General features: G+C 48.9%; 1 protein-coding gene across 1 annotated transcript in view; it reads left to right on the forward strand.

The window, feature by feature from the left end:
* The window catches only part of GALNT18 (polypeptide N-acetylgalactosaminyltransferase 18), a 313611-nt gene that overhangs the window by 267901 nt on the left and 19679 nt on the right, over positions 1–26031 (forward strand). The window contains exons 8-9 of the mRNA XM_010964864.3: positions 1945–2082; positions 6536–6631. Coding sequence (XP_010963166.2) covers positions 1945–2082; positions 6536–6631 — 234 coding nt within the window. The remainder of the gene's footprint in view (positions 1–1944; positions 2083–6535; positions 6632–26031) is intronic.

Here is a 26031-nt window from a genome sequence, read left to right on the forward strand (position 1 = left end):
TGCAAAAACATGGATGGATCTAGTGATCGTCATTCTAAGTGAAGGAAGCCAGAAAGGGAAAGAATAATGCCATATGATATCACTTATATGTGGAATCTAAAAAATACAGGCACAAATGAATTTATTTACAAAACAGAAATAGACTCACAGATATAGAAAACAAATTTATAGTTACCAGGGGGAAAAGGGGGTGGAAAGGGATAAATTGGGAGGTTGAGATTTGCAGATACTAAGTACTATATATAAACTAGATAAACAACAATCTTCTACTGTATAGCACAGGGAACCATATTCAATATCTTGCAGTAACCTATAATGAAAAAGAATATGAAAAGGAACATATGTATGTACATGTGTGACTGAAATATTACACTGTACACCAGAAACTGGCACAACATTGTAAACTGACTGTACTTCAATTAAAACAGAAAAGAAGTACTCAAAAGGTATATCCTCCTGAAATTTCACCCTCAGAGTCTGAAAGTTAAACCTTCAGGCTGTGGCAGGTTCAAATTTTTATATTATCTGAACTCTGGTGGGCAAAAATAAATGTATTTCTTCTATATCTACACTTTGTTTTTACTTAAGTCCCTGTTGTCTGATATCAAAAAATGTGTTTTTGTCCAGATACATGCAACAGCCATCTTCGTGGTTTTTCTCAGACATTTCAGACTTCATTCAGTATTTTCCCAACTCCAGTAACTTGATCCCAGAGTTGATGGTAGAACCAGGGCATGATTCGCACTGTCAGCACGTGGACCACAGCGTCAGTGGCAGAGAGCTGTGCTTCCCCGTCTTCTTCTGTCTCTGCTCTGGGCTGGTGTCTTATGAGATACCATGTGCCCCATCTGGTCCCTGGCTCCATGGTGTCATCCTCTGAGGTGTCACCAGTCTCCAGCTGATCCCTAGCTGAGGGGGTCCCCTCCTACCCTCTGCTGTGGCATCAGCTCTTTCTCAGCTGATTCGGTACCCTGCTCAACAGCTGGAGTGCAGACCCAGGGCTTCTGCTCTGCTCAGGGCCACTAGAAACATGGGGGCTTCTCTCTCGCTCTCACTCAAGGACACATCCATGTCTCTGTGACTACTGCTTGCCTGCTACACCTCGATGGCTCAGGGGCCACCTCCCTGCTACACCTGGCAAGTGAGGGGCACAGTACTGTCTATGCTAAGCATCCCAGGCTTAAAGAGAGAGGCTACTTGTCCCACAGGGACTTAGTCTTAGGATTTAGAAGGGCAGGCTTTTGCAAATGCCCAGGGTAAGGTTAAAAGCGCAAACTCCAGACCCAGGCTGATTGGGTTCAGCTCTCAGCTTCACCATTTATTAGCTGTGGGACTTTGGGCAAGTCACCCAAGAGGCCACTGAACCTTTGTCTCAACTCCTCATCTGTAAAATGAGGATTATATTGTGCTACCTCATAGGTTTAAATGGGACAATATACATATATAAATATAAGTAAATAAATATAAATATATATGCCTGTCCCGTACAGAAGAGAGCCCAGCATGTGGTGTTACAGAAGCCTTAGCTGATGTTTACTAGGAATAGCATTAGAGCTGGCATCACTTCACCTTCCCTCTCCCTCTCCCCCCGCAGCTCAAGAGTCTCTCATCTTCTCTCCTGAGGGAGGGAGAACCTTACTCAGACTGTATTCTTCCCATTTCTTTCACTTCTACCCAGACTACAGCTTTTTGTTTCTATTAGTTTAAAATATAAGGATTTGGCGTCTCTATTTTCAAAGGCCTGTGATGACAGTCCCCATCAATGCTGATCTCATGTCTCACAGACCAAATGGGGACGGTTATGGGGCCAAGGTACATGTGGGGAAAGGCAGGAGTTAGGGAGTAAAGCCAGATCGTCCCTTTACCAGAACCGTGGTTGGGGAGGTTCAGGGAGACGCTGTGCCCTGGTGGTGGCTGCATGTGTGCACTTGCATCCCTGTGCAGGACTCAGGAATCGACATCGGGGACATCACGGCAAGGAAGGCCCTGAGAAAACAGCTGCAGTGCAAGACTTTCCGGTGGTACCTGGTCAGCGTGTACCCAGAGATGAGGATGTACTCGGACATCATTGCCTACGGGGTGGTAAGGAGCCAGTTCCTCGGGGTTTCATCCAGGCACAGAGAGAACAGGACCAGAGAGAGGTGTAGAGAGCCAGAGGGGACACGAGCCTCCTGGCCTCCCGTAGGGGACCTGCGGTACACCCATGAACAAGAGGCTGGTTTCTGGAGCCGCAAGTGAGGCGTTGAGGCAGCGAATGCTTTCTCAGCACAAACCTCTCCATTCCCTTGAGAGAAATGTTTAGTCTTTCCTTTATAGTCCAGAGCAATTCAGTTCTAGCCCCAAACCTTCATATCTCACTTAATAAAACAAAAACCTGCAGTTAGGTTAAGATTGCAAAGCAACGTTACAAGCACCCACTGTTGCCCCAGCTTGGGTGCCTGAGGTTCCATCAACCAGCCCGCATGCCTCCCCCACCCCAGGGGCTGTGCCCTCCACTCACACAGAGCCTCCTGGAAAGGAGCTCTGGGAAATAACGACCTTCTTGGCTTCACTGTATTTTGAGGGATGTTTTGGTAACGCCTGTTGCTTGGCACCAAGCAGCTCCCCCCAGTGAAGACAGCAAGACCAAAGGGCAGAGCAGAGGGTTAGGATCCAGATGGACCTGGTTCTAACCTTGACCTGCCACTTCCTGGGCAAGTGTCTGAATGTCTATGGGCCTTAGTTTCTTCATATGTTAAGTGGGGGTAAAATAACACTGTCCTCATAGGGTAGAAGAAAGTCTAAAATGTATAAATGTATTTTGTGTCTAAGGTTAACTTTGAACACGATAGACTCTCTCATTCTTCCAGTATCCCCAGGACCACACAACTCTTAAGGGATTCTAAATACCTGATTGATTTTTGGATATCTCACTTGGTTTTTGCTGACTGAACACATAAAGATTTTGACAACATTTAAGCCCTCAAAACTACCCCTTGGGGCTACCTAGCTTACCCCCGCCCCTGCTGTGTTACGGATGGGGAAACAGAGAGGCAAAGCAACTTGCCCTTGTTCACACAGGTAATCAACAGTGAAACTGAGTCTAAAACATCAGCTTCTGCTCTCACTCTGATTCCTCCCTTTGGAGAGTGTCCCCTCAGACCTTTTTGATATCCTAGGATGAAAACTTGAAGGCAGACCCGAGGTCTCTTCCTCTGATGACCTGTGGTCAGAACCGAGTTCAAGGCCTGTCTCGCGTGAATGCGATGGGCACAGCGTCAGCCTGGGAGGGGAAGAATCCTTGCGGAACGATCAGCCTCAGTGTTCGCATCTCTAACATCCTAGGATTCTCAAGGAGACACAGCCGAGTTCCCAGGAACTCCTTCCTTCCCACTCACCTGCAGGGGCTCTGTTGTCCTGGAGGCCAGCCTGTAGGAGGGGGTCACATCCTCCCACAAGTGTCCCCATGGCGTGGTTAACATGTCCTTATGGAACCACTTAGTAGTCTCTTGCCTCTCCATGTCTCAGGCTGGTATTTAAAACTCCTCAGCTGGCGCTGCCCAGCTCTGACCTGTCATCACCATGGAAACACACTGGACTGTGAGGTGCCCATCAGGCTCATCTGACTCTCCAGAACTGTCCTGAGGACACAGCTGCTCCTGGTGTCCATAGCAAGTTGTATGGGTTGCTTGGCCACTGTTGGACCCAGTCCAAAGAGATTAGCTATGCTACTGTGGCTCCAGAAAAATTCCTGTCCCCAGACTTCTGGGAGCCAGGGCAAGCTTTTGGATTCATGGTCTCACCAAGCTATCAGCTGTAGCTAGATGCTATTAGCCAAACCTAGCCCGAGAGGCAGGGAGAGCCGTAACAGTGGAGGTGCATGCACGCAGCCATTGCAATTCTGGGTCACAGCCAAAGGCACCTTGTCTTCCAAGCAAAAGGGTCTCATCTTATGAACACATACAGCAGGTTTACCCTGTAGCCCCCTCACCACCACCCCCAGAAACTTGGGTTTGTCAGATAGTGAGCAGCTATCCGGACTGTGACCTAGATCTGTCCACGTCCACAGCTGGGGCTGTTCCCACTCTGTCCTGCTGAAAAGCCGTCCACTCCTCATCCCAGAGGGCTGAGCCATGTCAGCCGTTCCTGAGGCTGGCAGAGGTCGCCCACCCCCTGTTCATCTGCCAGCTGCTGTTCAGGGCCCGGCCCGCGCCTCCCCCCATCCTCCCTCCTCCACGGGCTGGGCTCTCACATGAGCAGAGACACACTTGCTTGTCAAGGAGCGGAATGAGCTCTTAATGGGGAAAGCAGGGTGACAGTGGGCGAGGCAGGATGCAGCACACGAGTAAGAGGCTCTCTGGGGCTGACGCTTTCTTCCTGGTGGTTTTTTGTTTTTTTGTTTTTTTGTTTTTTTTTGTAATGGAGAGACCAGATGTCTTCTCTGGGGAAGGTGTCTTTTCTCTTTCTTTTCCTTCCATTTCATGCCTAGACTGCATTGCTCAGGTCTCATAACCCCCCGGGACTCTCAATCTGGCCACTTGCAAGTCTGTATAACCCAGCCCATTAATCTAGAAACAGGTGCCGTTAATACCTCCTGCAGGCAGAAGGGCGGGGGCCCCACTGTGTGGGCACGGGCATCCCCGGGATCACTGAGCTCCGGGTCTGGGAGACCACACGGCTTTGGATAGGTCTAGCTCTGGTGCTGACAGTAGAGATGGAGTAGCAGCTGGAAACAGGCATCCCTGGCTTCTGAAAATTAGCGTTGCTATTTAATCACAGTGTGACCTAGACAGTTTACAAAACCTCAAAGGATATAGTCCCATCACGTCACGGGGCGTCTCTCACAGTCTCAGGATTGTCTCTGTTTGCATGATGGAAAGAACTTGGGCTTTGGAGACAGGCTCTGCCGCTTGTCCAGCTCTGATGTCATTGCTTCACGTGCTCACTTTCTTCATTCAGTCATCCCACACGCACTTACTGGTCACCATGGAGGGTAAACATGGTGCCCTAGGTACTTGGGGGCTGGCCCGAGTCACAGGCAGTGAGAAAGCCCGAGACCTGGTCTGGTGACTCAGAGAGGGGACAGGCAAGTGAAGAAGTGACAGGAATACAGTGCATAAGAGCTGCAGTCAGAGAGGTGGAGGCACGGCAGCCTCACTCCCAGACGTGGGTCAGGAGAGGCTTCCAGAGTGACAGAGATGCTGAGAACCACAGGAAGAGGGGGATTCAGTCAGGCAAAGAGAAGGCCAAGGCAGCGGGTCTGTGCAGTGGGAACAGCAGCACAGACCGAGAGGGGAGGCGGAGCTTCGTCCTCTGACACACTTCCTGTGTTATAGGAAAGAGACAATAAGAGAGATATTATTACCGACCTGGCTGAGTTGTTTTGAGGATTAGGTGGGATAACACAGAGAAAGCATTTCTTCATGTACCTGGCACATAGGTGCACTCATAAAAGCAAGTTTCCCTGAACGGCTTTCAGGAAGTTCCCGGCAGTAATGATAGCAGCTAACGGTTATTGCACGTTTGCTGTCTGCCAGGCCGTGTGCTCAGCACTTGTAGACATTGTTTCAGTTAATCCACAGACCTGTGAGGTTGGCACTGTTATTATCCCTGTTTGAGAGAGAAGGAAGCAGACAAGGAGTGATGTTGCTTTGTCCAAGCCCACAGCTGAAGCCAGGATTCCATCTCAGTCTGTCTCCCCCAACTTCCTCAACAAACCACTGCTTAATGGGGGGGTGGGAGGACCTTATCAAAAGATACTTTTACCCACCCTTCAGTCAGAGGCTGACTTTGGGAACCCAGAGGACTATAAGCTGCTCTTTCCAAGGGCTGAGAGTGGGCTTAAGCCAGAAGGGGACATTGAATATTGGCTTTCCTACCTAGACATGGTAAGACATTGGTTCATGGTACCTAGACATCTGTTCTGCTCATTGCCATGTTCTTGTAGATGAGTATAAGCGATAACTCTCCCTTCTCCTGCTCCCACTCTGGCCCCCTCCCCTCTTATTCTCCTACCAGACCTCCCACTCTAGAGAACCCTCATCAGCTGGGCATCTGCTGGGGCCTGGCCAAATGGCTGGGTCTGCAGGAAGCAGAGAAAATCTGATCCCAAAGTTCGCCCCAGGTCCAAAAACAGCTGACTCGTTGCCTACTTCCCCCAACACTTAGAGCAAAGACTTCTGTCCAGGGAATTCTGAAGGCCATTGTGCCAACCCTTGTACACATGGAAGGGGTGAAAAATCTAGCACCATCTTGTGTGTGTGTGTGTGTGTGTGTGTGTTTATCTTATATTTTTACCTAGACTGTCTCAGTTCCCCAAACCTAGCTTGCTGTTTAATAAAATTCAAATGTGTCTCCTTCAAAGGAGGCTGGTCTTCCCTCAGCATTTTGTACACGGCAAAAGCTGGTGTTTGTTGGTTTCCATAGTAGTCAAGGGGCCTTGGGTTGATTATGGAAGTGGAGCCTGTCTCAGTGGAATGTTTGTTTATCCTGATTTAATGCATTTGTTTCTCTGTTCCTTTTTCTTTGCTGTGGCCACCTGTCCTCTGATGTTCAGCTGCAGAACTCTCTGAAGACTGACTTGTGTCTTGATCAGGGTCCAGACACAGAGAATGTTCCTATCGTGTACATCTGCCATGGGATGACGCCCCAGGTGAGTGCTCTGAGAGCTCTCCGTGCCAGGGGTGCGCACGTGTGTGTCTGGTGCGGGGAAGGAAAAGCTCAAGTCCGTCATGGCTACTCTGGGCCCAGGGGCCCTGGGAGTTTTTCTTTAGGAAGTATCCTCATGAGTGAAAAAGTGAGTCATACCTGCCATGCCCCAAAGGAGTCTGAAGAACAGATGCTGGGGTGCCAGGATCCTCTGGGGTGGGGAGCAAGGGAGACGATGCATCTCTAAAGAGGAACACCTGCCTTCTTTGGGGAGACTGTGGGTAAATTATAGTCCTGGCTCTGGCAGCCATGACTTTCCCCAGAAGAAGGGAGCCCAAGGGTTTCCCCAGGCTCCCTGACTTCTCAGAGTCCTTTCACAGACTTCAGGCTCTGCCCTTGAGTAGATCATAGCTGATACCAAAATGTATAGCCACGAGATCCTTTCTAGCTCTTCTGACCTTCCAGTGGAGAATAAAGGGCAGCTACTAGGAAAGTAAGTTATCCTCCTAAAATTCCCCACTCTTACTCTAGGCTTCAGGTATCCAAATAGGATGTTGAGACACTGGCAAGAGAAATGGTTTATTCATTCGAGTACAATGGACAGTCATTTACCAAGAGTGCCAGAGACTGACGCGTTATCACTTGGCATTTTCAGAGTTTACTTGTCTTACCTCTAGAAGTGTTCAATGATTTTCAAAAAGACATTTTAGTATAGAAGATGTGTATGTTTGTGCAATTGCTGTTTAGTGTTTTAAAGAGTTGTTACCTGCCTAAACACACAACTGAAGGATGTTGTGATGTGTGCGTCACTCGGTGTACTGAGACTTCCCAGTGATTGTCCACTGTGATCTCCACCACTTTGTCCTTTTCTGTGGGCTAGGCTGCTGTGACATCACTGACCGGTCAGTAAGATCACACTATCCCCACACCGCATAGTATAGTAACTCATTCTCCATTCTTACAATAATGTGACATTTTTAATCGGTGACTATTTTTATGTAACCTTTTATTGATGTTTTAACATATATATAGAAAATAGACAAATTATAACTGTACAGATTAATGAATTATCAGAGCAAACATACCCATGGAACCAGCACCCAGGTCAAGAACAAACATTATTGCTTGATTTTGGCTTTTTTGTAAATAGGATCATAGGGCATATTCTTTCTCATGTTGGCATCTTTCTTTCATCATTATATCTGTAAAGTACATCCATGCTGTTACAGGTAGTTGTAATTTGTTCATTTTTATTACTATGTAATATTCCATCTTATAAATATACCACATTCACTATATATTCTACTATTGATATACAGTTGGGCTATTGCCAGGTTAGGAGTATTATGAATACTGCTGCTATGAATGTCTTTGTCCATGTCTTTTGGTGCACATATGTACTCTTTTCTTTTGGATATATACCCAGGAATCAAATTACTGAGCCACAGTGTTGACATATGTTCACCTTTAGCAGACACTGCCTGTATTAGTCTGCTGGGCTTCCATAACAAATGTCAAAGGCTGGGTGGCTCACAGTTCTGAGGCTGAAAGTCTAAGAGCAAAGTGCCTTCTGAGTTGGCTTCTGCTGAGAACTCAGTTTCTAGTTTACAAATGGTCTTCTTCTCACTGCGTCCTTACATAGCAAGGAGAGAGAATAAGGAAGCCTGAAAATATTGAGAGGCAAATGATCAGGTATAGTGATCAAGAACCAGACTACCTGGGTTCAAATCCCAGCCGTACCACTTACTAACCTGGTTCCCTGGGTAGGTAGCATAATTTCCTTGTGCTCAATTTCATTACCTATAAATAGAGATTATAGTAGTACCTACCTCATAGGGTCACTAGAGGAATTAAATAAATTGATGCACCTAAAACATTTAGACAACAAACCTGGTACACAGTCATTGCTTACTAAATATTGTCTAATTATAGATTGGTAAAGAGACTCAAGACGATGTCCATAAGAATGGGAATTGGTTAGCTTGGAGAGGAGCAGATTTAAGAGAGAGATGAAACTTCCAAAATTATAAGGACACAGATTTTTTGCTGAGTATCAGGAAATTCTTCCTAGTCATTGGCTCAGGCAGTGGTGACCTCTCCACCACTAGAGGTGTCCAAGTCAAGTTTGGCGGGCTCCAGGGGCGTTATGAAGGGTTCCTATGTCATGTAGAGGCTTAAGCTGAGAAATCCCTAAGGTGCTCCCACCCTGAAATTCTATGACTTTTTAATTCATTCCCTTTTTCATTTTTCTTTAATGAATGAGAGTCCATCATGCGCCAGATACTGTTCTTGGCCCTAGGAGACAGTGATGAGCCAGGCGGAAGTCACTGCCCTCATGAAGTTTTCATTCTAGTGATGGAGTCAGAATTTTCTGTATTATTTAATCCTCACATCCTAAAGCCAGCCAGGGCTTGAACTCTTTTTCTCTCTTGGGCATTACGTGTGTGGCCACGGTTGAGCTGCATGCCTTGGATTTCAGCCAGCCATGACCAAGAACGGTAAAGGAGGAGCAGGACCAGAAGGCAGGACTGCGAGCTGGCCAAGTTCATCCTGCTGACTTTGAGAGTCCCCTCCCTTCATTGTTTCCTTCTTCCAAATTTCTAAGTTTTTCCATTTGGGGTTTTAAAACCAGAAAGGACCTATATCAACCAGATAACAATCAATCCCCAAACCTCACTGGCATTAACCAAACAAGTTAATTTTGTCAATTCAAAAAAGTAAAACATTTGCAGATACTAACTACTATATATAAAATAGATAAATGACAAGGTCCTACTGTATAGCACAGGGAACTATATTTAATACCTTGTAATAGCCTATAATGAAAAAGAATATGAAAAGGAATATATATATGTATGTATAACTGAATCACTATGCTGTACAGCAGAAATTAATACATCATGATAAACCTCCTATACTTCAATAAAAATTTTTTAATAAAATAAAATAAATTTAAAAAGTAAAACATGACACAAACAAATTAAAATGAACATGTAAAAAAAAAACTCATTAATAAAGGAACCAGTAAGATGGTTAAACAGGTACTGAAAGCACTCAGTATCTGTAAGTATTTTCTAAAAAAGAATGTTAGAATAAAATAGTAGATTAGATATAAGAGTGGTTAATGCCCTACAGGGAAATAAAATAACAGCCTTTAGTGTGATCTTTTCTACCCCAGCAGAAATCTAGAAGTTAACGTTTAACTTCATAGTGTCTGGGTACTAATCAAAGGGTAAATAGCGAAGTCAAACACAGGTATATTCTCTTGGAAAATTACATACTCTTGGGTGGGCTTGTTGGACGATGCCCCAGTGTGTTATTGAAAGGATAGATAACCTCCCCTCCTTTCTGCCTTATTTCCAGGTTTTAGGTATTTCCTTACTCTTTTCACAAAGTTGGCTAAAGGTGGCGTGACTTTCCAGGCCATTAGTGACTCAGGTACCCTTGTGGATTCATAGTCTAATTACATGGCCTTCCGCCCATATTATTTCCCAAGGCAGCTGTAACAGAGGAGTGCAGAATGGAAGTGTATCATCTCACAGCTCTGAAGGCTAGGAGTCCAGGACCAAGGTGGCAGCAGGGCCATGGTCTCTTTGAAGATGTTAGGAAAGGATCTGCTCCAGGCCTCTCCCCAGCTTCTGGTAGTTCCGTGGCTGGAGGGAGCATAACTCCAGCTTCGCATGGTGCTCTCCCGGTGTGCTGGTCTGTGTCCAGAATTTCCCCTTTTGCTGAGGATGCCAGTCATCCTGGATTAGGGGCCCACCCACTCCAGACCTCATCCTAATTTAAATAAGTCCATCTGCAGTGACCCTATTTTTGAATTTCCAACACCTGGGGTAATGGAGGTTAGGACTTCAACATATGAATGTTTTAGGTACACAGTTCAACCCACAACTCCCCCAAAGGGGAAGGGTGTGACTGGAAATCTGACTTCCGTGCCCCCAAGGTAAAGTGCCTCACGGCACTTCCTGTGACATTCAGTTCACCAGAGCTCTCACATGGCCCTGCCTAACTGCAGAGGATGTGGGAAGTTAGGGTTTTCTGCGTGCCCGGGAAGCCTTGTCCCTGCCACGCAAATGTAGGTATTTTCTAAATCAGTTCCTCCTCTGACAAATAAGAAAACAGGAAAATGGCATCTGGGGATGTGAGCCACTTAGCTGGAGTCACACCGCAGGTCACTGGCCGGGACAAGGCTAGGAAGGATGCCTGCATTTCGGCTTCCATTTTCTCCCCAGTTCTGTTCATTCATCAAACACATGCTAAGTTGTCCTTCGGGAAGTGCTCACATTTTGGAAAGTTTCGTTTCCCTGGAAGAATAGATGTGGTCTAGTGATAGGAATGGTATCGTAGAGCAAAGAGGCCCAAAGACCTCGGGGACCCAAAGGCAGCTTGGCCTGGGAAGAGGGGCTGGGTTCACACCTGTGCTTAAACCTTTTGAGAGATTCTGCTTAAACATTGTTTAGAAAGTTCACTCTGATAGCACGGTGCTATCCCCAGGTCTCAGAGAAGGCCCTGGGTAGGAGAAAGCACAGTGTAACTAATCAGGTTAGTGAGGTGAAGCTGCCGGGAAGCAGGCTAATTGGTTAATGAGTAAACGTAACCATTTTATTTAAATTAGCAGCAAATTTTCAAGCAATCCTCAAAATAACTGAGAATATTAGCCTTAATTAGTGTAACAGCCTGGAAAATTTCTTCTGCTGGAAAAAATACAACAATGGAATGTTCCCGCAGGCTCTATTTATTCAATCAATCACTCATTCACTCACTCATACACTCCTTTACTCAGTCAACAAACGTGCATTGAGTATTATGTTCTGCCAAGAACTGTAAAAGGCGGAGACAGCTTTGCCCCGGTTGCCAACCTGCAAGAGCCCCAGTGTGGAGAGGAAGGCAGACACTTAGATAATTACTGTTCATATGATGCAGCCTGCTGCCCCGAGTCCTTTCTCAGGCCATCAGAGGAGAAATGGGACAAGACGGGATTTGGGGGGCCCCCCCGACTCTTTTTGCCTAAATCTTCTAGACTATAAAAGACAAAGTGGGGAAAAAAGTGATTTTTGCATGGGAAGGTAAATTATTGGCTGGAGAAGAAGGAGACACACACACACACACACACACACGGTGAGGGGTGGGAAAGGGGGAGAGAAATGAATGAAAAAATGAGCTTATTTCTCTGCCGATCACTCTCTAGAAACCACCATCCCCACCTGGGGTCATAATGAAGCCATCACCCTCCCCTGCCGGCAGTGCTCCCAAGGCTGACACGTGGGGCATTCGAGGCCTCTTGTGGATTGTGATTGCGCCCTGAGCACTTACAAGTAACATCCCAGAGACAGTTGAAAAAGTTTTACTTTGTGGGCCAAGAATTAATGTCCAGCCACTTCTCTGCACTCTTTGGCAGACTTCTTCTTTTCTCTCTGTTTTTTACCTATAAACAAATAAGAATGCCAGGCACCAAGTGGTTGTGAGGTTTTGAAAGACTTCCCTGGCTTTGTTTCCTGGCCTGGACTTGATTAACCTGTGCCCTGCACGGCTGCTCCTGAGCGGTTGCATCGCCCAGGCGTCGGCTGAGGACTGTTAGTGCAGGGCTCTGCCTGGGCTACGGTTTCGCAGGGAGCCTGACCCAGTCCTGAGGCTCTGGCTGCTCACCTCCAGCTCTGCATTATTCAAAGACAAATCCAGATAGGGTTCTTTGGATCTCTTTTTTTTTTTTTTTAAATACATCTTCTGCATTTAATATTTAACTTTACAATACATTTCTTAGAGTTTCCAAATACTGATTTGATTATATTTTTTAAAATTCTGTAAATCATCAACTCTTCCACCGAAGTAGAAATTGACTATGGTGAAATATAGAGTAAAAAAGTCCTTTGGATTCTTGTGTTAACTTGTTAGTAGGGTAAATTCTCAGATCCTTCATCTTCTGCTGGAAAACATACAACAATGGAGTGTCCCCACAGGCTCTATTTATTCAATCCATCACTCATTCACTCACTCATACATTCCTTTACTCAGTCAACAAACGTGCATTGAGTATTATGTTATGCCAAGAACTGTACAATTCTTTTTTTGATTGAAATATAGTTGCTGTGCAATATTATATAAATTATAGGTGTACAATATAGTGATTCACAATTTTTAAAGGTTATACTCCATTTACAGTTATTATAAAATAGTGGCTGTATGCTCTGTGTTATGCAATACATCCTTGTAGCTTATTTTATACCTAATGGTTTGTAACCTCTTACTCCCCCACCCCTATCTTGCCCCACCCCTCCCTCTACCCACTGGTAACCGCTCGTTTGCTCTCTGTATCTGTGAGTCTGCTTCTTTTTCAATTATATTCACTAGTTTGTTGTATTTTTTATATTCCACATGTAAGTGATATCATATAGTAGTTGTCTTTCTCTGACGTATTTCACTTAGCATAGCACCTTTCAAGTCCATCCATGTTGCTGCAGATGGCATTATTTCATTCTTTTTATGGCTTTTTAGTATATAGATACCATGTCTTCTTTATCCAGTCGTCTGCTGATGGAGACTTAGGTTGCTCCCTTATCTTGGCTGTTGTAAATAATGCTGCTATGAACATTGGGGTGCATGTATCTTTTTGAATTAGCATTTTTGTTTTTTTTCAGGTAAATACCCAAGAGTGAATTTGCTGGGTCATGTGGCAGATTTTTCAGTTTATTGGCCTCTGAGCTGTAGCTCTGAACAATTCCAGGGGCCACCATTCCTGTGGGACAGAGTGAGTGGTGCCTCTGGGGTGATGCAGCCACTGGCCTTGTGATGGCCCTCCTCCCTCTCCCCCTTGGGGCAGCCATTCCTCAGCCCCTCCCTGCCGCACTCACTTTCACGGTGCAGGCTGGTTCGAGGGGGTAGTTTTTGCTGCTGGGGAACCAGGGCAGTGACTGATGCACTCACGAGCCGGGGATCAGGCGAGGCTGGGCTCTAGACCCGGTTCTGCCCATACCAAATGTGTGAGTGCGGCAAGTGACTCCATCTTTCTAACACCAGTTATGTTATAACCTGTGACTCGGGGCTTGACTAAATTACTGTGAGGGCTCTGATGGCCCACGTGTGCCAACACCTCGCCCAGTGCCTAGAACACAATGGTCCGTGTGACTGTGTCACACCCAAGGGCAGCCGCTCCATGGGTGCAGAAGGGGAACGCTCGAGGCCAGGAAGAGCAGGCTGACCACCCGTGCTGCTTTCTCTCCCAGCACTGCCTCCCTTAGACTCTGGCTCTTTCACAGGGCACAGCTCTGGTGACCGTCACAGGGATCCGTCTCCATCACAGACACCCACTGGACATGCCCTCGATTATCTGCCTGGAGCTGGACCCCCCTGCTTTAGGAAAGCACCCTATTACCATTTCCCTTTCAGTCGTTGCACACAGAGCAGAGCCGGGGCCCTGACACAGGAGCTCAGCGTAGGGTGTGGGTGCACAGGGAGGGGCAGATGGATGGGCTCGGCACACAGATATTGATGCCACAGTGGTGACCTCCTCTTTCCCCGAGGATGGTGAACCTTGGGCTGTTCTCGCAGCTTCAGCACTAGAAAAGGGAGTCACTGGATTTGTTATTCATTTCACACGATGTGTTCTTCACTTCATGTCCAAATTCCGCAATTAGAGTTGTAAACAGTGAGTTTTGCGTGACTTTTATTGCGCTCGCACAGGCTGGAGGGAGCAGTTGTTAATGGCCTCGCAGCAGGCCAGCAATGAGGAAAAAGGCTCTGGCTCACTACCCAGCAGAGGCTGAGCCTCCTGCCCTCCACCCTCCATTCTTGGAGAGCTTTGCTTCTCAGGCCTCTGGCCTTGGGGACTAGCCACTGAACCAGGTTCCGAGGGGCTGAATTTGGAACCCAACTTGACTCTGTGTTCTCTGACAAGTTGCTTCACTTGCCCGAGCCTCAGCTTGCTGATCAGGAAATTGGGGGCAAGGAGTGAGATTTAAACAAATGACAAACACAAGACACCAGCCCCGGTACAGAACTGGGCTCGGTGATGTTGGTATCTTCTTGTAATTAGGGAAGTCTCTCAACCATTTTGAGAGCTTGCCAGTCTGCCTAAAGATAATGATAACAACAGCTTCCTTTATTGTTTACTGTCCCCAGGCATTTTTCTAAATGTTGTACGTGTATAATCTCGATGAATACTCTCAAGAGCCCTGGGAAGTAGGTATTGCTGTTACCCTGTTTGTACAGGGGAGAAAACTGGGCTCGGGGCAATTAGGGAAAGCGCTCAGGTCCCACAATTAGCAAGGGGTAGTGCCCGGCTCGAAACCCAGGTTGCCCAGCTGCGAGCCCACGCTCGGAGCTGTGACTCAGGACTGCCTCCCTGGTTTCATTAGATACGTGGCCTCTGCTCTCAGGAAGTTCTCTGGACAGAGGCAGGACAACAAGCCACCACTGTGTGGCGTGATGAAGGCTTGGCATCTCAGAGCCGTTCAGAGTGTCCTCACTGGGTGAATAAAGGCTGAGGTGAGACCACAGGGGAGGGAGCAGCTGACTTAGCCGACCCCCAGGCATGCTTTTCTCTTTGGGATCTAAAGGAAAACCGAGACTGATGTGCAGTTTTCTCCCTGAAGGGACTTATGGCAGGGTCTAGAGCCTGGGCCCAAGGCGATCTGAACGTGTACCCAGCTGCCGCTGCCCTTCCCCTCCACCCGGGGCCGGGGCACAGGACTCAGGCGAGTCAGCTCTCTTGCCTCCTGAGGGCTCTCTGCACAGGCCCCTTGCCTGTGGGGTTCCCACTTCCTCTGAGGAACTGGGGCTACTGTCTTCACACAGGAAGTCGACTAGTCTCAGGATTCCAGGACCAAAGCACCATATCTAACAGCCCCCACTTCTCCCCTCTGCTTATCCTCAGGTCTCAGCCAAGGGGCAGGCTTTCCTCACCGCCCCGTCTAAGGCGCTCTCAGTTGTTACTGCATCACAGCTCGTGTTGTGCGGTCACCTCGCAGAGCCGAGTCCGCAGACGCCAGGCCTGCGGATGCTTCGACTCTACCACGCTGTTTTATATAAGGGACTTGAGCATCTGTGGATTTTGGTATCCGCAGGGTCCTGGAACCAATTCCCCACGGATCGTGAGGGACAACTGCCTGTACAAATGTAACTGTAATCGCAGCTGGCGGGTATACATAGATTGGTGTACTTGGCAGTGGTCTCGCTCCGCCACTAGATGGTAAGCTCCTTGAGGGCAGGCACTTTGCTTTGTTCTCCAGTGTATCCCCGGTGCCTTGCACACTGCCTGGCCCAGAGTAAGCTTCAGTGCACTCTGGTTAGCAAATGGATCTGTTCATAAGGTCAGTGGATTTTTACCAGCCTTAACCCAGACGCCTGACCCTTCTTCTGTAACATGGAGTTAAACTCATTCATCTGAAAGAGGTCTTGTGAAGGCTAAATGGAGAAACCTGTAGGGGGCTCAGTCAGCACCATGCCTGGCACAGAGTAAGTCCTCAATCAATAGTTTTGTTAGTGGTATGAGTTATTACTAGTCAAGACAGCATCTGGCAGATCTGTACCCCTTCTTTCAGACCTAGTATCTTTTCATGGAGACCCAGGGATGGGAGCTTGAGAGATGTGCCCTCCCACACTGGGATGGAAGCCAGACCCTGGTCCTTCTGCTTGCTGAGGGCCAGTTGCTGTGGGCACAGGTTGAAGGGGAGTGGGGACTTCTCCTGCCATCAGGTCTTGCTGGCACAAAGAAGCTGGCCTGCCTTTCCATTTGACCCAACCCCCAGGCAAGAAAGACTTTCACACTCTAAGGGTTCTCCTACGGGCAAGGCCATACTGACACACACCCCCCACCGGGAACTTTCTGGAACTCACTCCCCAACTCAAGCTGGTTTTGCACAACTGCATCCAGGAGAGCCCAGGATAAGAACAGCAAGCCGATGGCAGAGTATCAGTGGCAAGCATTCCACCTCAGGAGAGAGACCGCTCCTGAACAGCACAGGTGCAGATCCCCATCTGTCCAAAGACATTTCCTCTTCCTTTCTTCCACTTGGAGCAGGACGTAGGGAGGTTTCCCTGTAGTCTATATGAGGGCTCCACTGCCCTTTGCACGAAGCACCAGCCATGGAGAAGTGGGCTGCTCCCTGCTGCCATTTCTCAGTAGGGTGTCGGTAGCATTTGCGGTGGGGCAGTTCTCCACTGTGTGGGACTCTCCTACCCAACACAGGGTGTTTAGCATCCCTGGACCCTGGCCACCATCAGTGTCATTGTGGGACCAAAGTATCCCCCCATGCATTTCCAAAAGTCACCTGGAGGAGGTGGTACCACACCTAGCTGAGAATGTGACAAAGAAGGAATGTAAGAAGCAGGCTCTGGGCTTTGGGAGTGGCTGGTGGCATTGAGTGGGGACGTCTGAATTGTGTTTACATCAAGGAAGCTTAACAATATGTTTGTCTATTTCAGGTAAGTTCCTAAGTAGACGTGTTCAGAATATACCATGGGCATAAATGGATTCTTATATTCGATTTTCCCAACTAACTCCATTGTCACCACACTGCTTTTGTCCCAGCTGCTTTTTCTGAAATCTGTTCATTGCTGCACATTAGTCCTGGCAGCATCAAGTTTTAGTGGAGTCCTTGAGGTTAGCACTGTGTTAATATACTGGGAATTTCAGCAGAGCTGGGCCCTCTAAATCAATCACCAGAACAGCTTTATTTTATTTTTTTCCTTCTTGCTCAAAAAATACACCTTGAAATGCTGGAACATGTGTGGGAGTGGAGGTTGACTTGGGTGAAGGACACACTTAAAAGGAAAATTTCTTAATATTCTTTCTGCAGGAAAAAGGATCTGCTGGTCTTAATTCTTGGAGAATGGGGCTACAGAACACATTAATGTCTCTGCAGTGTCTTAGCGCCTCAGAATATCCTGGGCCGCTCAAGAGTCACTCAGTCATGTTTGCCTGGGGCATTACAGGTGCTTCACAAATATGTGTTGGATACAGGAATGCCTAAATTCACGGAAAATTTGAGCCTTTTAAGTGATGACCACCATATGGACTGATCTGTACTCACCTTCTTAATCCCCCTGGGGGTTTCTAGGGTGGCAAGTTTCACCTTGACACCAACCCCTGGAAAACAAGGACAGCTGATGCCTCAGGAGTATTTTATCCCCCGTGATGTAGTTGGTAGGGTAGTCATGGAATGTCTGGGAGGACCTGGTAGCCAGAGAGCCTCCATCCAGGGAAGGAATGAGGAGGAGGAGGCGGCGAGTGCAGACTCCTCTTCCCCAGAGTTTGCTGTGAAAGGATGGAGAGATAGCGGCTGGCTATTAGAAGGGGAGTGGGGTTGAGAGAAGACAGGTGTGTATTAAGATATGCTTTTTAAGAAAAGCAAAAAGGGAGCATGTTTTGAAACTGATGGAAAGAAGTCCAGAGAAAGGGATCTGATAGATGGGGAGAGAATGAAGCCACGTTCTTGCAGTGGGGACAGGGGAGGGACGGGAGAGGATGGGGTCCAAGGCCAGTGGGGTGGGCCCTGGACTACAGGAGGGGAACTCCCGTCTTGGAAGGTCCAGGGCAGGATGGAAGGAGGTTCAGGAAGAAGAAGCTTGCAGGCTGTCTTGCAAGTAAAGAGGGGGGTCTGGAAGTATTAGAGAGGGGAGACGGTTGAGGAACCCTGCTCAGGGGAAATGGCTCAGAGGCTGGGCAGGCAACCCAAGAGGGAATACCAGGTAGGGCTGGGGGCCCTCTTGAAGTTGAAAACCAGGAGCTTGTGATGGATCTAACTTGCCCAGTTCTGTGATTTTTCTTGGAGTTCCAGAAAGCTCCACATCCAGGGAACAGGTGTGGAGAAGGTGAATGAGGCTGCAGAGGTGGGATTTACAGGGTGTGAAAGGCAGAAAGGATGAAGAATTAAAGACCTGAAGGTGCTGGGAAGGGAGTGACTGCAGGAATGTGAGTACAGCCTTTCTAGGGACCTGGAAAGGCCAGGTGGGAGAGGAAGGAAAAAAAGATTTTTATTCCTAAGGTCTCAGTTAGGCTGATGAGCAGGCATTCAGGAAATAAGAGACGGGGTAATCAAGATTAAGATTTCAGGGGTATAGCAGTTCAGGCACTGAGAGCTGGGGTTTGGGTGTGGGAGGCCCTCCCTGGAACTGAGGCCATGGTGCAGGCTGGGTCACTCACTGATTGAAACTCTGAAGTCTTGCTGGTGGGATGTAGAGGAAGCTGTGAGCCTGATGCCAGAGACCTGGATGGATGCGGCGGGCTACCTGGGAAGCACCTGGTGAGAACGAAGCGGGCGGAGCGTGGTGGTGCCTGATGTCTGATGCTTAAGGAGGAGGTGTTTTTACACCAGGGTGGGGAGCTGAGGTGTGGAAGGAGCACTGCGGGGAGAGGAGAGCGTCAGCTCTATCTCGTATGCCTGATGAGAGAACCAGCAGGTCCAAGAGCCCACAGGAGTGGCGGTGTCCTCCAGGAAGAGCCTCTTGGGTCAGGACAGTGTTGGGCTGCTCCCTGCAGGCCTGCAAGCCTTGGCGGTGCCCAGCCTCGAGACCAAAGCAAAAGGCCAAAGACAGTGACAGAGACATCAGTGGTTTACTGGACAGGGGGACCTTACACAAAGGGTCCTGGAGTGACACCCCACCCTGTGCAGCAGACAGTGGCAGGACACAGCAGCGGTCTTTGCTACAGCTGGAGGAGGAGGCTACTGTTTATAGGGGATTTGACATCACGTAGCTCATCAGTTACCAGAGGCTAATTAAACCCTATAATTAAGAGGATTTGATAGGCATGTGAGTGAATCAGGGCTAGCTGAGCAGGGGATGTACAGAGAGCAGGAGAACAGCCATCTTGAGTGGCCTGACCACACAGACAGGCAAAGGCCCTTCTAGTTGGAAAGGACTGGCCTTGAAAGACACTGGGATTTTGATAGGTGTTTTCAGAGGACTCCAACTGAGGCAGACAAGGGAAGACCAACCAGGGAAAGAAGCCCCGAGCATATCAGGGTGAGAGAGGGGGAGAAAGCCCCAAGAAGACCACAAAAATTAAATCTCAGGTACACACTCAGGCCCCATAGGAACTGGGAGGGTAGGAGGAAAGGGCTGGTGGAATCAGATTGGGGGACCCACAGCCCCTTTCCTGCAGCCACTGCAGTCACCCTTGGTCCCCGGCTTTTGTGCTCAGGACAAAGCACCCACTCCCAACAGTCTCTCCATCCTCACAGCAAATGAACTCTGTCCCCGTCATGTCACGCTGCTTTCAGTCCAGGATCAGCAGGGCTCCATGGAGGCTCCACTCTGCCAGGGGAAGGGTTCAGGAGAAAAGAGGGCTGTGTCTTGGTAAACTTGGGAGGTCAGGGAAGCCTTCCTGGAGCAGGAGCTGCCCTGGGCCTTAAAGGAAGCAATGGATGTGTGGAGCAAAAGCAGAGCGGGAGGAGTGCTTCAGGAGAGGGTAGTGCAGGTAGAAAGGGGTGGCATCAAACCTTCCTTTCTTTCTTTAGTAAGAAGCAGGTGTCAGAGTGTTTGAGAGCTGGGCTTTGGAACCAGTGGCCTGAGTTCGGTTCCCAGCTCTGCCACTTGCTGTCCGTTTATTGACCTCTATCTAATTCTGTTTCCTCACCTAAAAGTGCAGGTAATAACACCCCCACTTATCCAGGGTTATTTTGAGGATTAAATAAGTGTGCTTGTAAAACACTTAGCATCCCTGACACCCGTGAAAGGAGCTCCCTGTATCAGTACACCTTGGCCACGTAGCAAACTACCCCAAGATTTAGTGGCTAAAGACACATGTGTTTATTTAGCTCAAGATTCTGGGGGTCAGTAGTTTGAGCTGGGCTGCGCTGGCCCTTTCTTCTGGTGGTCTCAGCTGGGCTCAGTCAGGCAACTGCAGCCAATAGCTGGTCAGCTAGTTGGGTCAGCCTCCAGAGGTGGGCTGATGTCAGCTGGAGAGAGGGGGCATCTGGACCATGTGTGTTTCATCATCCAACAGGCTAGCCCAGGCTGCTTCACCTGATGGTGGTGACAGGGATTTCTAAGAGCAGCAAGAAAGGGCACGCGCAACTGCATGAGTGCTTTTCTGGTCTCTTCTTGCATTATGTTCGCTGTGGAAATTTTGTCATTGGCCTAAGAAGTCACACAGCCAAGCCCAGACTCAGTGGGCAGAGAAATAGACTCCATCTTTGAAAGGAGTAGCTAGAAAGTCACATTGCAATGTGGTTTGCATGCAAGGATGGGGGAAATCTCTGGCTATTTTTGTATCACAATGCCCTATCAGGTTCACTTTGTATTATTTCATTTGTTCACTCCTTCATCCAAAAAACATTTATTGAGCACCTATCTTGTGGGATGGAAGGAAAGGCATCCCCAAAAGAATGGCCTCAGTCTCCTAGCACTTTCTCTGTCACAGTGCAGTCCATCTGGCATTGCTATCCCGGGTCTGTGACATCCACTAAAGACATGAGCTGGACCTTTTTTCTCTAGTAAATCAGGTTATACTCTTCCCGGGGAAGAGGGAGATGGGACTGCAGATGGGGTTGGAGCAGGTGAAGTAAGAGCTAAAAAAGATTTCTATTTGCAAATTAAAATCAGGCACCAATATTTCATCCACACGAAGTCCATTTTTCTGGGATAACTTCTCCCTGCTGGATCTTAACCCACAGGTTTTATTGCTTTCCTCTTTCCTTCATCTTCCTGGTCACTGAGATTATGGCTGAGTCCAGATCGCTATTGACTGTATGTTAAAAAAAACCCTGTTAAACACACACACACACACACACACACACACACACACACACACACACGCACCCTGGGAACATTCTAAGCTCTTCTTGTTTCAGTGCAGGGTAACAGTTGTGGTGTGCCCGCAAGGGACTAAGCCCCTTACTGCTCTCAGGGGCCAGATAAGGGTTAGGCCTGGCGCAGACTGTGTCCTGGGGGCAAATATTGGAAATCTCATCCTGGAGAGGGCATCCTATTGTATCCAAACTATTAATCCAAAAGGCCATGTTGGAGGGGGGGGGTTGTCCAAGGTACTGGCCAAAACTAAGCAGAGAGAAGCTTAGTGGACTCTTAGAGTAAGAGATATGAAATAGGAACCAGGTGGGGAGCCTGGATGGAGTTCAATGTCCCTGGAATAGTTTAGTAACACATATATTTAAACAACTATATGTTTGGAGTATATGTTACATGTGAAGCACTGGATTGGATAATAGAGACACAATGGTGAGCAAGACAAGCATGGCCCCTGCCCTTGGGGAACTTGGAGTCTGACGGGGAGAGACTGACATGACAAGAGCACTACTAAGCACTGACATTACCCAGCGCAAAGTCCATATAATCCCCCATCAGCTCTACGCAGTGGGTACTGCTATCATCTCCTGCTTTTACAGATGAGTAAACTGAAAGAATGAATGGCCAGGTAAACTGTCCACAGTCACACAGCTAATGAGCAATGAGAGTGGGGAGGTGAATCCTGTCAGTCTTTCTTAAATCAGCCTCCTTCCTCTCCCCTGCTAGATGAAGTCCTCTCGGTATATATTTTACAAGCCCGTTTTACTTTTCTTTAAGATCGTGCATCACATGTTGTGATTCTGTTTGTGCATGATTGTTTGGTGAGTGAGCATAGCAGAATGCGTGTGTCAGCCAGTTCAGGCTTCGTTATGCTCCAGTAACGGGTGACCTCAAAATCCAAGTGGCTTCCAGTAACAGACATTTCTCGGTCATGCTACAGGTCCAGATCTTTACTGACCTTATCTTCCTCTTGCAGCGCTTGTCAAAAGCAGCCGACAGTAACAAAGGCGTGCTTGTCATCGAAAGCACGAGCTCATTTGCCATGTTTTCTGTCTACCAACTTATTGCAGGCAGCAGTCTTGCCAAGTGTTTCACTGCTGCTGCATAAAAGAGGTCACAGGGATGGTTCCTCACCACCCACTTTCTGGCCCCCGTGTCAATGTCTCATCTATTAGGGTTTGGCGGCACTGTTTCATCTAGAATGGATTTCTTTATCATTCTGCTTAGGCTGATGATCCCCAAATCGCAGGGCCTTACAACAAGAAATGCTTATTTCTTGCTTATGCTACGTGGTCACCAGCGTTCAGCTGCTGCCCTGGGTCACCTCACCTTTTTCTGGGGCCAAAGGAGCAGCCCCGCCTCTGGGACATGACCAGTCCAGAGGCAGAGAGCAAAAAGAGATGTGGCAGATCACCTGCTTCCTCTTAAGGCTTCTGACTGGAAACGACATGCATCTCTCCTGCTCACGTTCCATTGGTTAAAGACACGTGGCCGAGTCTGACACGAACGATGCTGGGACGTGTCGGCTGAGACTGGAGGGAAGCACCGGGGCGGCCCCGCGGGACAGGGCAGGGAATCCATCTGTTAGAGGCATTAGGAGCGTGCACTGACGGTCACAGGCGGATGCAGAGTCAGCAGACTGTTGTGTTTTGAAAAGAGGAATGTCAGGGTGCACCTTTCTCAGTGCACATCGTGTGCCTCATCTTAGCTGTTTGTCAGGGAGTAGAGGGAGCTTGTGGTAGATGAGCAGACACAGCTAGGAAGGGTTTGGAGCAGCACCTTCCAAAATTGGGGCCTGGGGGGAGGGTATAGCTCAGTGGTAGAGTGTGTGCTTAGCATGCCCGAGATCCTGGGTTCAATCCATTTGCCTCCATTAAAGAATAAATAAATAAATAAACCTAATTATCTCCCCCATCCCAAAAACCCAAACAAACAAAAACAGTTTTTTTACAAAGAAAAAAAACAATATTGGGGTTCCCTTTATGTGTAAACTTAGTCTATTTTATAGTAAAGAGGGAATGGGTTTCCCTGATTTACCTGACTTAGAGGCTTCCAGCTTGATCACACACACACACACACACACACACACACACACACACACACACACACAAATCCAGGGAGGACTCTTATTGGCCCAGACTGGGTCACATGCCCATCCTGGAACTAATCCTGGGCCAAGGCAACGGGGCACTCTGATTGGCCAGCCTGTGGGACAGGCCTGCCCATATGGCCAGGGCGAGGCAAGATGCTGTCACAAGAAAGCAAAGAAAACTCTCAGCATCAAGAATCCTGTAGCCGTCATTTCTGGTCTGTCTCTGGACTCTCACTGGTTTCCCTGTGGGAAGCCCAGGGTGACCCCTGTTACCTGTCTCTCTCCTGAGGCAGAGGCGCTCACAGGGACGCACTGGGCCCGGGAGACACCAGCAGTCACAGGGAGAGAAGATAGCGCGAGGCGGGGGATGAGGGCTGCTGCTGGGGCTGGCTGGGCCGCACACAACCCGCAGGCAGTGGAAGAGCGATGACACCCATGCTGCGGGCACAAGCCTGGAGAGAAACATGAAAACAGGCACTAGGCATCCAAGTCAGGCTTTCAGAGCCCGGCAGTAGTGCCCACGGCTGCTTCCCCGGCTGCCCAGTTCAGGTGCACAGTGGGAGGCAGAAGTCATACCTTAGACTTTTCTGCTCAGTGTTACGTCCGGAGACCACACCTCTGCCCAAAGCTCAACTCCTCTCGCGGCTGCCCTGCAGGCCCACGGCCATGCTCTTCCAGGCAGGCCTGCCGAGCAGCCGGAGTCACCTCTAACCCCAGCTCACTTCCAGGCCCCTTGAATGTCTTTGACTCAGAAGACTCTGAGGACCCCTCAGATGTGCTGACAAATGGAGGGCTGGTTAATCTGAGGTCCCAGCTCCCCGTGACCGGCAGGGTGCAGTCCAAACTCTGCAGCTCCCAAGCTGCTTCTCCAGCCCCATCTTCCCTAACTGGCCATGCAGTGCCAAGCCCCTGTGACTTAGCTTATCCTCGTCCTCTGCCCGAGGTCCCCTGCCCTTGTCAGTTATCTGGGCAAACTGCTCTCCTCCCAGGCTGATCTCAAAACTCCTCCCTCACTGGGCCAGCCCCGGGGAGAGTTTGTCACCCCAGCTCTGCCTGCCTCCTCTTGGTCTGCGCTAAGGAGGCTGTTCTTTCCAGACTTTTCAGCATGGCTGTCTCCCCCACAGGCTGAGCACTCCTGAGGGAAGCCCTGCATGGCTCCTCTCTGCTTCCCTGTCCCTAGCTCAGGCCCACGCCCTCGGGGGCATGAAGGAGTGTTTGCTGAATTAAACTGGATGGACTGATGACTAGGGGCTGGGTGCCAGCTGTAGACCTGGGCCGGGGGTTCCTGTGCTTAGCTGCCCCAGGGAAACAAGCTCACTGTGGGGAGTCTGAGCTAGGCACCTTGCTTTGCACGTGTCTGCCCTTCGTGGTTAGGGCAGACAGAATGTTTCTAAGTGTTTCTGTTCCCTAGATTCCCCTGGTTCCGTGCTTAGTGAATATAAGATCATTTTGGAAATAACTCGCCTTCGTTCCTGATTTAGCATCAGTGCCCTGCGGTCCTCAGCACAGTAACTAACCTCTGGGTCAAGGGGTTAATGACCAGTAACCAAACCCTTAAATCAGCCTGCCCTGTCTGTGGCGGGGCCAGCAGCTCATTCTTGGTAAATAGGACAGACAGCCCATTTCTAGCCCACATGGCGGATGTCACCATCACCACTCGAAATTGAAATTTAATAAAGCAAGGCTCTGCTCCTTCTCCCCCGACCCCCATCATGCCCGCACCCTGCCTGCTGTATCCGTGAATCCTTCCCCTCAGGCCCACTGGCAGGGCAGGCTCAGGGAGGGGGCCACAGGGATGAGGGCCACTGAGTCAGGGCGACTGGAACAGCAGCTCCCCCCACCGCTGGGTGTCTCCTCACCCTCTGCCCCTGCCTGTCCTGTTCCTGCCCTGCAGTCCCTGTGGTCAGACTAAGGGCTCCCAGGATTTTAATCCTCACAACTGCATTTTACAGGTCAGGGAATCGAGGCTCCGAGTGGCTCCCAGCTAGGGAGTGAGGGTGGGTGTGCCGAGGGGAGACCCAAGTCACCTGGCTTGGAAGCCGATCAGGCCACCTTTCTCCTGGACCAGCAGCTCTCAAACGTTCGTACATCGGACTTGCCTGGAGGGCTCGGGGAGACACGGATTCCCAAGTTCTGCCCTCGAGAGTTTCTGATTTTGCAGCTCTGGGGCTGGGCTCAGAAATGTACGTTCCTAACAAGTTCCCAGGTGGTGCTGGCACCGCCCTTTGAGAACCAATGTCCAGAGCAGTGGTGTTTCCTAGCCCCTCAGCCGCCTTCCTCAGAGTCTTATGAACAACACCCCGTAGCTGGATCATGCCTGCCCCGCCGTGATGAGAGGAAGGCTGAGAAGCCTGGCAGTAGCAGGTGCTGTCCCTGCATTTCCTCCCCTCCCCTTGATACACCCAGTTTTCTACCTTGAATCCACCTGGAATCACCTGGGCTAAATCCCCATGCCCAGGCCCCGCCCCCAAGACTGATTTAGTTTTTGAAGCTCCTCAGGTGATTCTAACAAGCAGCCAAGGCGAGCACTGCCTGAGCTTGCCTGCATTTAGGACTGTGTCCCTTTG

The sequence above is a fragment of the Camelus bactrianus genome, chromosome 10, assembly GCF_048773025.1.
Source record: "Camelus bactrianus isolate YW-2024 breed Bactrian camel chromosome 10, ASM4877302v1, whole genome shotgun sequence".
NCBI lineage: Eukaryota > Metazoa > Chordata > Mammalia > Artiodactyla > Camelidae > Camelus > Camelus bactrianus.